At 44.8% G+C, this 12,029-nt stretch overlaps 1 protein-coding gene across 1 annotated transcript in view; it reads right to left on the bottom strand.

Moving 5' to 3' along the window:
- LOC112454422 (protein scalloped-like) overlaps positions 1-7,913 on the bottom strand; it is a gene marked incomplete at its 3' end in the record, with an annotated part of 117,090 nt that extends 109,177 nt beyond the window's left edge. Inside the window, exon 1 of the mRNA XM_025015803.1 lies at positions 6,999-7,913. Within this exon, the coding sequence (XP_024871571.1) occupies positions 6,999-7,023 (25 nt within the window). The remainder of the gene's footprint in view (positions 1-6,998) is intronic.
- Positions 7,914-12,029: the final 4,116 nt, after the last annotated feature.

Here is a 12,029-nt window from a genome sequence, read left to right as displayed (position 1 = left end):
TGTTGGTACAAAGGATGATCATTATTCATAGCGAGCAGCAAAAACGAAGGACGACGCATGACTCACGCATCGCCGAAACCCGTCAGGCACGTAACACACGTCGATTACGTCTAATCGATGATACTGATAAACGACGTTAATTCATTTAATGCTCATACGCGCGCGCGCGTGTGTGTGCGTTTCGACGTATACGTGCGCGCGCGGGAAAAGTTGAAACGATGCGAGTAGTAGCAGTCATTCGAAAGCTACGAGCAGGACTTTAAATCGCTTTTAAATCCGGCTGTCTGGTTCCACCGGTTTAGATATATAAAGTATAGAGCAACGCGACGTGCGACCTTTCGCAAATTGGTCCACGAATAGCGACCTTTCGTGTTAAAATTTGCCGGCACTCAGGAGGACTTGGCGCTTATTTAAATAACGATTGTTTTTCTCTCTCTCTCTTTTTTTTAATATGGACGATATTGTCACAATGTTGTTCTAATCGTATTTGTATCGTATTTTACAGAGGCGTTGTATAAAATTGCGATGCGACATTCTAAATATAATTTAACGCAACTCATTGCTGTTGTTGTTGCAACTGATGTTTATATAGGCGTTATAAAGACGTCGTAAAAATATGAAATATAACGTCATTAAGTGGAGAGACGTTTAAATGGAAAATAGCATCGTAATATAACCACGACGCGTAGCGTCTACCACATAACCATGAAATAACATGGTAAAATACAAAATTAAAGCTGCCTTGAGCATAAAAAAAAATTAAAACAGCTATTAATCTCGATAACTTCAATTTTCTCAAGTTTTCTTTTGTATTTATAAGTACAAAAAATGCGTTCATTAATCCACTTCAATTGTCAAAAATAAACAGGTCATTTTCGTTTGCGTTTATATAGCATTAAAATTGACATTAAAAATATACACGATCTTATGCTAATGCAACATGGCTCGTCTAATCGACATATAAAAATTTTTATTGAACCTGATGAAAATTTTATTCATATTTCGAGCGCTCTATATAAACGCATTTATTCAAGTTCAAGCACACGCAATCGCAATCATAAATGCAACGTGCGATTTATCCATGAAGTGGAAACACTTCGCGGAATTGCAGACTGCGGTGCATATCGCGTCGCGCATAATACTCCAATTGTACAAACCGCAAATGAAAAGTACTAATATCGTCAGACCGTTTTAATCTCATTGAGAAAGCGCTGGACGAACGAGCTCATTTCGCCGACCGGCAAAAGTGTCGTTAACCAAAACTCGCAACTCGCCGGCACGCGTATAGATATGTACATGGAGCAGTCTTGCGTGTACTTGGCGCGAAGCTATCGTGTCTCTTGATACGCTACGGCTCAGGGTATTTTAATTAAAAAAAATATGAGCGCGCACGTGGAACGTGCCGAAATTCTGAGCGAATAAAATTAATTATGCGCAGATTATTCCTCACATTCTCGGAAACGGCACGAGTTCGTCGACGCGAAACGGGAAATGAGAAACGGGAGGGAAAAAGAGGAAGCTGGTATCAGACATCTAAATAACAGCGCAAGTAATAATAGACATTGTACGTTTACACTGTACTTAATCTTTCAGAATCGTTTTGATTACCTTAAATTGACGCGTGTTTTTAAAAACGGCTACCACATCGATGCATAGCTTCCACGATTAATTCTTTTAAGAAGCAACAGAGGAAACAATCTTTCTTGAAGAGTCTATATTGTCATATTGTCATAGATAACGTGTATAAAAAGCATGTACGTTAGTCACGATTCAACTCTGCGAGAACAAGTCGTACGTATGTACACACCTTTGACGATAATTTTAGTTACTTGAGGATTTGGCACCGTCTACGCCAAATAGGAAACCACGAGAGATCGCGCGCGAGCAAAAGAAACGTAAAACGGCGAAGAAGAGAGGCGAGACGAGGAAGCGGAAAAGGAGAAAGAAGTGAGCGCAGAGAAGTTGCAGAGGGTCGGTGCGCGCGCGATAATCCATTTGCTCCTTTCGTAGACCAACGAGACACAAGGTGTCCTATTTATATCCGCAAGAAACTCGCGCCTAATGTGTAGACCGGTATTGTGCAACTTTCATTGCTTTCCATAAGATGTTTGACTGTCTAAATGGTGGAGAAGAGAAACACGAATGAAGGAAAACAGTGGTAATATCATTTTGTTAGCAAAATTAACATAAAAAACAATGCGAAATCATGTGAGATGAAAGAACAAACCGAAATAAGTTTCTATTTTAATAGAAGGTTTAGCTCGATCCTTTCGGCACAATTGTGATATGATATATAAGACTCCGCGGTTTCCGTTATAAGTTATAATTCTTGAAAAAATAACTTTACTTATTGTTTATTAAAATATCTGAAAGTTCCAAATTTGTACTAAGGAAAAAAAGGCTTCGAGTTTTCAAAAGATTGAATCCAATCATATAATGAATCTTTTTTATTTTCTATTTTTAATTTCAGATAATAATGGAACATCCTGTACATTGCGAACGAGACGAAACAAGGGACCGAAGAAGCGAGTAAAGGCGAGTTGTAGCCCCGAGCGAAAAATCTCCAGCGCGTACAAACAATCCATTCATTTAACAATGCGCGGCTCACGTTGCGTTCAAGGCCGCTGTATCACGGATCAAAGAGCTCCCGCGGCAAGAGAGCTGCCTAGCGGAGAGTTGATCATCTCGCCAAAGGGTAGCAACTCAAAATAATCCGTATTATATATATCCTCCTACTCATACAATCCTCCGTTGAGAGAGTTTGACCTTCCATCGAAACACGACAAAAAGTGTCTTTGCAGCGGTCGCGTTACTCCACAGTCCACAACAGTCAACGACGTTTGTCGAATTTGATGAATTACCGATAAATATATCTCGCTTACGATAACGACAACTAATTATGATTAAAATGTTCCGCGCGTAATCGGAAGATACGTGAGAAAAATCGCGTCTGTCTTGCAAAACGTAACTCGCCTCTGGATAATTGAATACCGAAAAAATTCGGTTGCTCGGCGCGAATAAACAATACAAGTATCGATACTCTCGGGAGTCAAGAAAACGAGTCGAGCGTGATAAAAACATGCATTTCCGGAGTTATCCTATTTTCCGATCTCGCTCTTCGACACGATAAGATATATTTGACTCGCTTGACTCGAAAAGATGACGCGATATCGCTCACAGAAGGAGGCGTGTTACATTCTTCGAGCATTCGACGCCGGATTTGAATATCGACTTTATCGAAATACACCGATTACCGGTGACTACCGGTTTCTTCGAGCTCGCTCGCTCTCGTGCGTGCAACGCCCGAGAAAGAGAAACGAGGCTCGACCGGTCGCGTCCGGCCGCAGCGAGAGGAGCGGAACGGAGAGAAATACACGTTGCACCTGTCGGCTGGCTACAGAGAAGCGGCTTTCCACTAAACTACGTCACTTCAGAGTCGACCCTACCGATTAAAGGTCGACGATACTCGCGTCAGCCATCTTGAATCATGATGCGGTGAACGAAAGGATAAATGAAGACGCTGTTCCTCTAACCGGCTTATTCAAATGGATTGAATCAAGATAATACAACGCAAAGTCAGTTAACTTAATTGCAGGATTTCTAATACAGTTCATATACATATCTGTTAACATAATAAAGATCATTTCAGGATCAAAAGTGATATATTTACGTTGCTTTGAATAAAAGTTTTGATTTTGACAGCTGCGATATTATATACGAATCTCCGCAACTTTTCTGTATAACGGTTTTATCGGTGAAAAGTTATTTAGGCACAAACCGCGGGAAATTTTTTCGTTTCCTTTGATCGCTTCCGAGGTCGTAATTTCCGGAACGAGCTTTAAGAAGAAAACAAGTTGTACGCGGGCAGCTCGCAAAAATTTCATTCCACCGAGGAAGTTAGATATTTCTGTCATATCGTAATGGAAATTTATAATTTTGCCGCTCGACGTAGGACAAACGGAACCGCGATCGGGACCGCGGCGCGGCGGGGCAGGCGTACTCGAGACTCGAGACGCTGTTTGTAGAAAGTGGAAACGAATTGCAAATGTTAGCACAATTGGCTGCGGCGATATTCGCGGAAAATAGAGAAACGCGCGGGATGTACGCTGCGAGGCGGATATTAAAATGTTGCACAGCTCGATGTATACATCGATGTATAAAATTCATGTGGCAGTATAGTTCTTCATAAAATTTCCGTAATTTGCGATTGCACGTTGATGTAAAGAAGCGTAACGCGATGTGAAAAATATTAAAGATAATAAACGTTAAATAAATATTGATGGCACTTTGATACATAATCGACGCTTTTATATTTAATATGCAAAGCGGTACACCTTATAGAATTAGTATATTTCTATCCACATGATCAAACAATAATCGAGGAGCATATAATTTTCGCAATATAGTCAATCTTTAAATGCGAAATGAAACACACGTGCATCCGAAAAAGCTGCGTTATAAGTATTACATCATTATTATACTATACTTTCGAGCGATTGCGTCATCGTCATCGACTTGAAACCATAATCGTTTCGTGATCAAATCGCATCTATCGAAAAAGGAAATTGCTATAGTTATTGACGAAACACGGATTCTTATCGCGGCCGCAATTATCAATCACACGCAGATACCTACCGGCCATTCGACGATACACGAGTGCTCGCTGCACAATCGCCAAGTCGCGCTTATCTTCGAACAGTAAACAAAGGACACGCGATATTTATAGATCGCGCGGATGATATCGTATCGAACGCAGGTATCAATAATCTTAAGTTACATTATTCATCGTTGTTGGCTCGCGTCAGATGGCCGTGGATGGGCGAAATTAAACGTGACGCATGGAGCGACTTTCCGCAGGTGAGCAAAAATATAAGAACGTAGCTCGAGTTCGACTCGCAAAGGGTCAAAGGGAAATTCTCTTGATTGCGAGTTCGCAATCAAACTTTGACAGCGCGTGAAAGTAAGCCCGTGACGCAGACAACTCCGAAAAGAAGCAGGGGGGAAATTTCGTTACCGTTTGAAGAAAAACTCAAGTTCGATGCTTTAATCAAAGCGCGATAAACTCTTTTTTACAAACAGCATGTATTTAATAACATATGCAATATTTCTACAAAATAGATCATTTATCTTCAATAACAGGTAATCTCTATCACGTTTCCCTTGGATATAATAATATCCAAATATCGACGTACGAAAAATGTTATCAGATAGAAAACACGAACAATAAACGCACATTGAGATAATTCCAAAGATAATTCCGAAATGTCAAGTAGTATAGCGCGACAATTAGTTACATATAAATTACGTATAGGTATCGGCTACTTGTACTCTCTGTAATTAATTGTCACGGTAAATTTCTGGATTATCACTCGCGATATCGAGGCATAATCGATATCTGTAAGGTAATAACAAGTAGTATCTTTCAGGTGATATTGAATAAGTATAAGCATTGGCAGCTCGTTAACGTGGTGTGTCCCTACGTGTGCTCGCGCGCCCGATTTCCCGGCCGCGGCCGTCGCGATAACGCGAGGAGACGAGTTATCGGATTAAATTTATGTAACGATGCACTGCCGCGTGCGTTCGCGCGGAATTATTTTCGATAACCCGGTGTGATAACGTCGCCAACGTCGGCAACGTTCGCGTCCTGACTGTCGCGTCCAATGTTTTTCCTTTCACGTTCGTTAGCGGCCGGTCACGCTCCGGCGAAGGAGATTGCACCGAGATTCATCGTCCGGCGCGAAATTAGCGCCGCGATTCGGATTATACGATTACGTGCCTTTCCCTCCCATTTGCCAGGTCTCGCGAAAGTTGAAGGAAACGTTTCGACGAGTTCGACGCGACGCGACGATAGGATTAAATAAGTAATAGGAGTAAAATCAACGTGATCGATTCTTAGGAAACGATCTTTCTTCGCTTGACAAGACCGAACGATCGCGGATCGGCGAGAGAACCAGAGAACGTGACGTCCATCCGCGCGTGGTTTTAATCTCAAACTTGGCAAGGGCAAGGGTACCTTTCGAGAGATATATAACTCGCTTTTTTATCGCCCAAACTCATGACGTTTTATTGCTTACAGCCGATACACGTTTCTATTATCCTGAACACGTGCACGACGTATACTTTACCAACTTTGCACGTCGTCACGCGTAATACTTACGGCTGTCGTTATGTCTTATAATCAATACATTAGAAAAAAAACAGCCTTAGAAAGCAAAGCAAATAAAGCGCGCGGTCAGATTTAACTTTGCATCATAATAGCTCCGCTCGTAGACGAAAAATAAAAGCACTTTTTTATTATACAATTTAAACTCAAGTTATCCGCGGTTCAGCCATTATTGTGAGATTCGATAATAATCTAACATTCTAATAATAAGCGTCTCTCAACTCATCAGCAACTCGTATACAGGTACACAATCTGTGTCTCGCTGCGCGACGTGTGTCTTAATAAAATCCATCTTTTAATAACGTTTTCACTGCCTTTGCCGCGTGTGAGTTTAAAGACCATGCGAGCCGTCTCAGTCTGTCGAAACTTGCCGAAACGCATCGGTAGGTTTAAAGTGACGTCCATAGTAAGGTCCGTCGCGCTGACGCTCGCTGTTCTAGCCGCTCGGTCAGGTGCGCGCCTGTCGCTTAGTAAGATAAAGACACGTAAACAATGGATGTGTGTGGTGATCGCGCGCAGCTGTTGACGGTCTCGAGGAGACCGACCAAGATCGACCACGGCGAATAACAGAATGCGGAAAAGGAGTCTCGCTGTATCGGCTGCACGAGAGAGAGAAAGAGAGAAAGAGAGAGGACTAGAAAAATCGCGGACTGCGGCATACGCGGAGCGCACGTTTCTACGGGGAACACTCTCGCGCTCGTTCGCGCTCGTCCGCGCTCGCACGCATCGGCGACCGAAGCGAACGGAGAGCCGGAGACTCGCATTCACTCGCATTCACTCGCACGCACGCACGCACGCACGCACGCATACACAGAGAATAAAGGGAGAAACTCACTCCAGAAATAATGCACAGTATCCATCCAAGCCGCGGTGGCGAAGATAGGACGTTGCCTTCCTCCGGGATTATCGGAGCGCGCTCAGCAGAGACCGTACGACAAAACGACACAAAACGTCAGGTTTCCCCCTAAGTTTCCTCCGCGCGACGACACTGATCTCCTCCTCCTCCTCCTTCTCCTCGTCGTCGTCGTCGTGGTCGTCGTCGTCGTCGCCGTCGTCGGCGTAGTCCGACGACGACAATGCACTACTAACACTCCCCCGGGTCGACGATTTCACGTCGCGGTAGTCCCGTCGCCGCACCGCGCCGCGCCGCGCCGCGAAGACGACGAAAAAATCGGCGCCGGTTATCTCGTCACTGCGGGACACTCACCGGTCTCCCGACGGCAGCTTCCTCGTCGCGCGTCGCGTGCATTACCCCGCGGCACACGCTTTTCTCGCGTTCGTTTTTCCCGTCGCGTTTACGCGCGATCGAGCAAAGCAGACGCACGCAGGCACGCACGCACGACGCACGACGACGAATATGTTACGTATACGAACGACCGGCAGACACAAAAATGTACACTTTGCTCGCTCTACCTCGTCTAGCGGAGAGAAGACACGAGATCTCGCCGGAGTACTCCGATTGAGCTTCGCGCCTCGCGACCGAGGCACGGCGACCCGATGCGATGCGATGCGACGCAACGTGATGTGATACGTCGCGTGCGTCCGCGTGCGCCGCGACACTTTTCAAAACAATATACAACCAACACACCAACCAGCGCACGTCTCACCCCGTACGTGTGCTCGCTTTAAGCGCTTTCTCGCGCCACCGCCGCGCCGTGCGCCACCGCTACTCCGCGCCTCCGCGGCACCGTCTCCGTCACCCCTTCCCGCCCCTCTATCGTCTATCTCTCTTTCTCTCCCTCTCTGCCCCTTCCCCTACTTCCTACCTTCCTCTCTTCTCTCTTCCAGCCAACGGCGGTTTTTCCGCACGCACACGCCGCCGCGGATCAATAATTCACCATACCAATTCACTAGAAGCGGCGAGCGGCGAGCAGCGACACGAGCGAGCGAGCGAGCGGGCTGCTGGACAGGCGACTAGGCGGAGAGAGCAGCACGCGTTTCTGTCACGGCGCCCCCGCCCCCGCTCGCGCGCCGGCAGCGAGGAAACGCGCACGCAGCGCACACCACCGACGCACACCACCGTCACCACCGTCGAGCCGCGAGCCGCGAGCGTCGAACGTCGAACGTCGAGCGACAACCGCGAGAGGAGAGTAAACCCTAACCTCGACGGTCAGGTGAGCCGTGTCGCGTCGCGCTGCCCTGAGCGGCCTGAGCTGCGCTTGCGAATCGACTCGTACGCGCTGCGACGCGCACAGCTGACACGAACGACACGGCACGCTTGTGTAAACACACGTATGATTCGGAGTACGCTCCGAATGCCGGATGCACCATGTAAACAGCCCTCTATATACGGAGTAAACACGCCGGTTGAGAGCGCGCGTCTCTCGCTCTTTCTCTTTCTTTCTTACTTTCTTTCTCTCGGTCGACCGCCTGCCGGCAAGATCATTTTTCTTTCGCCTTTTCTCGCGCAAACTCTTCCTCTCTTTACCTACGCGCACCTGTCTTTCCGTCTCGGAGCACGTGAGCACGTGCGACGTGCGAGGGACCGACCGCGCGACGGCGGATGCTCGCCACGATCGGGCGGAAGTACCGCACAAGTGTGACAAGTCGAACGCGCGGTCGCGGTCGCGGAGTATACCCGGAGCCGGAGCGGGTAATAACGGCGTCGCTCACCTCGCTGAGGCACTCTCATGAGTCTCATGCGGAATACGCGCGCTACTACGTCCTACGTCGGTCTTTCTCTCTGTCTCGCTATCTCTTTTTCACGCACACACATACGTCGAGATTACGGCGTCTCTCTCGCGCTCCCTCCTCCCTCCGTCTCACTCTCTTTCGTCCGTCTGTCTATCTCTCTCTCTCCGCGGGTACGCGCGCCATCGTCGCTGCGATCGGACTCGTTCCTCGCGCGCGGGCCCGTTGCGAGACGCGAGACGACGCCACCGTCAGGACGTCCACACGGGCGTGGACGCGCTCGCTCGCGTACGGCGTTTCGAGCACTGTACGTTTCTATCGTGTAGTTACTTACCACTTGGCTGAGCTGTGTGACGTGGCGGCACGCGCGCGAGCGCGAGGGCGGCCCTTATTTTCGCGGATGAACGTCGCACGGCGTTATATCGACGCGCGGTACTGCACCACGGGTAAATACGAGGACGGTCACTCTCGTGTTTTTGGAATGCCAGGAATGGCACAAAGAATCTGGACAACGCACACGCCTGCTGCGCAGCCGGTCTGCGCACACGCCGCCACACGCTGACACCGCTTAGGTGGCCGCGGGAGAAACCAGAATCCCGGACGCGGCCGACGCCGACCGAAGCGACCCGAACTCGCTGCTCGCTCCTCGCTCCGATCCCCACCGACCCCACCACTCCGCCCTCGCGCTCGCGAAGCGTCCTACCCTCCTTCCCTCCCTCTCCCTCCACACCACCGGCTACCTTATCCCCGCGCCCCGTGCTTCCCTGACCTGTCGGATCAGTCGCGTCACGCACGTAATAGAGGTTGGATGTCAGTTGGGTGCGCTTGCACGTCCGTTCGCTCTCTCTCGCTTCAGGCTTCGAGGGGCACTTGTTGAATTTCAGGGGTCGCATTTTAGGCTTTGCAAATAAATGCGCTAATAAATGAGAATGTAGTATCACCGGGTTCGAGGAGGAAACTCGTAACTGGCCAATTTACGCATCTTTCGTGCGTTAATTCTCTCGAGTGATGATACGTAATCGAATAGATCAATAGAATATACCGTCCGGACAAATTGAGAAAGCAAAAATAGTTTTTACTACATTTTACATTTTGCAAATATATTTTCCATTACGTTGCACGATGTCCGACTAATATTTTTGCGACATAACGCGCTATTTATCTATAACTTGGTGCGCATAACATATAAAAAAATCTTTAATTTGTTGCTGTAATATAATCACATTGAACATCGCAGCAGTTGCACTTAAAAGAAACTATATATTTTTGTTATAAAGAAGAAAGGATAAATGTTTTAAAATCGTATATCTTATATATTTTGATTTTTTGAAACATGGAAATTGAATTCGATTGCAAAAATCTCGTTCATGCGCCGCGGCGCCGTCCTTTTAATAATTACGATTGATTTTAGATGTTCAACATTTTACGAAGTTATGAAATAACTTCACTTTTTAAAAGAATACAAAATGTTATTGAAACTTATCTTACTCAGAAAATAATTCCTTTGTAAACTCTAGTTAAAACGCATATTATATATAAATATATATATATATATATATATATATATATATCAGAACGTGTTTTTTTTCTCTAAGGCACTTCTAAAATTGCCGGAAGCGTTTTCAGAAGCCATTTGGCGAAAGTTTTTTTTTATATTTCCATTCGTATTCGAAATATCAGCATCATGTAGCATATTATATTATGTTATATATATTATGTGTGTGTCCACGCGCGTGTGTATACGTCAGAGCGCTTTAATGTTCATTTAATGAACATTAGCTGACGTCAGGGAAAATATAAAGAATATTCTTTATATTTTCCCAGCGAACCTTCCATTGTTCTTCTTATTAAAAACTTTATTAGGAACTAGGTAAAAACCAAATTAAGGGTAAAGAAAAAACAGCAGTTAAATCTATTGCAAGTATATTGATTCAAAATTGTAAGCTAATAATTACGGTTAAACGGACAATCCTTGACACAATCATTAGTCAATCCTAGACTGTAATATATCATCTCTTTTTAATTTATACTTTTTAAACTCCGATAATGCAATGTTAAATCGTTAGAATTTAAAACTCTAATTTTTTAATAAATTCGATGTAGATCTTATATTAAAATGTTATATAACGTATTAAAAGACCTATTATGCTCACTTTTACAATCTATTTTTAAGCGCTTGAATTATAAAGAAACATTTCTTCGAAAAATTTTGTAGTGGAAGTATATATTGAATCTTTATAAAAGTTAGTTAAATCATTTTTGAGATGTGGTATATGCCAGTATGAAAAAAAGTTCTTTCAAGATGTTTTAAAATCTTGCAGTTATTTCTTTCCGAGATAATCAACTCATCTTTATAATCATAGACATTAAGAAATACATCTAAGAGGTTTTATAAAGATTCAGATTTCATATGATTCAAAAATAAATTTGAAAAAATACATTTAGTTTAAGCAGAAGCAATTATGTACTTTGTTCTGTCCATTCAACTTTCAATATTGAAAACTATTTTCAATTCTCCTACGTCACCATCATTGTATTATATAGGTATAGTTATTTGTGTAACAAGTGAGGTAAGATGAAAATTCCCGGGTGCGGTTACCGCACTCGCCTTCGGCTCGTGCGTAAACTCCACACCCGGGAATTTTCATCTTTACACACGGCTTACACTCCCTATTTTATGTTGCAAGTGCCTGGAAAGTGGTCTATCACGCACGCGTAGCGTGCGTAATGGGGCACTTTCCATGCACGTGTTGCATAAATTCAATTTATATTTCATGATTACATACAGTGTACAGTGTACAGTTTTACATTTATATATTGAATTTTTCATGTATAAGTCTTTCTATTTTTAATTTCTAAAAAGCTTTTCTGTTTCATGGACCCCTGGCTAATATCCATATACGATACATATATAATAGAAAACTAACGCAGAGATCCAATCCGCAAAAGCGCTACGCGATAGTAACGCAGTACCTCAAAAAGGAAAACGCACCACAGATTAATAACGACGACGTCAAACAGTGAACAGTGCGCTCTCACAAACCGAAATTCGGCGCGCGTACGAAAATAATGCCCGGAGCTGTTAACTTTTGCCGTTGCGACTGGCACAAAGCCCGGCCGTAATTAATGCCTTTAAACGTTTGCCGCGCAATGAGCTCCTTTTGTCAGTCGGATGCATTGTATTGCACAAAAGTTTACAAACAGGTCCGAGCAGTAGATGCAATGTGGCAAAGCG

The sequence above is a fragment of the Temnothorax curvispinosus genome, unplaced genomic scaffold (genome assembly GCF_003070985.1).
Source record: "Temnothorax curvispinosus isolate PA1 unplaced genomic scaffold, ASM307098v1 QBEX01005067.1, whole genome shotgun sequence".
In the NCBI taxonomy this organism is placed as follows: Eukaryota; Metazoa; Arthropoda; class Insecta; order Hymenoptera; family Formicidae; genus Temnothorax; species Temnothorax curvispinosus.
This window is presented reverse-complemented; position numbering and strand designations above follow the sequence as displayed.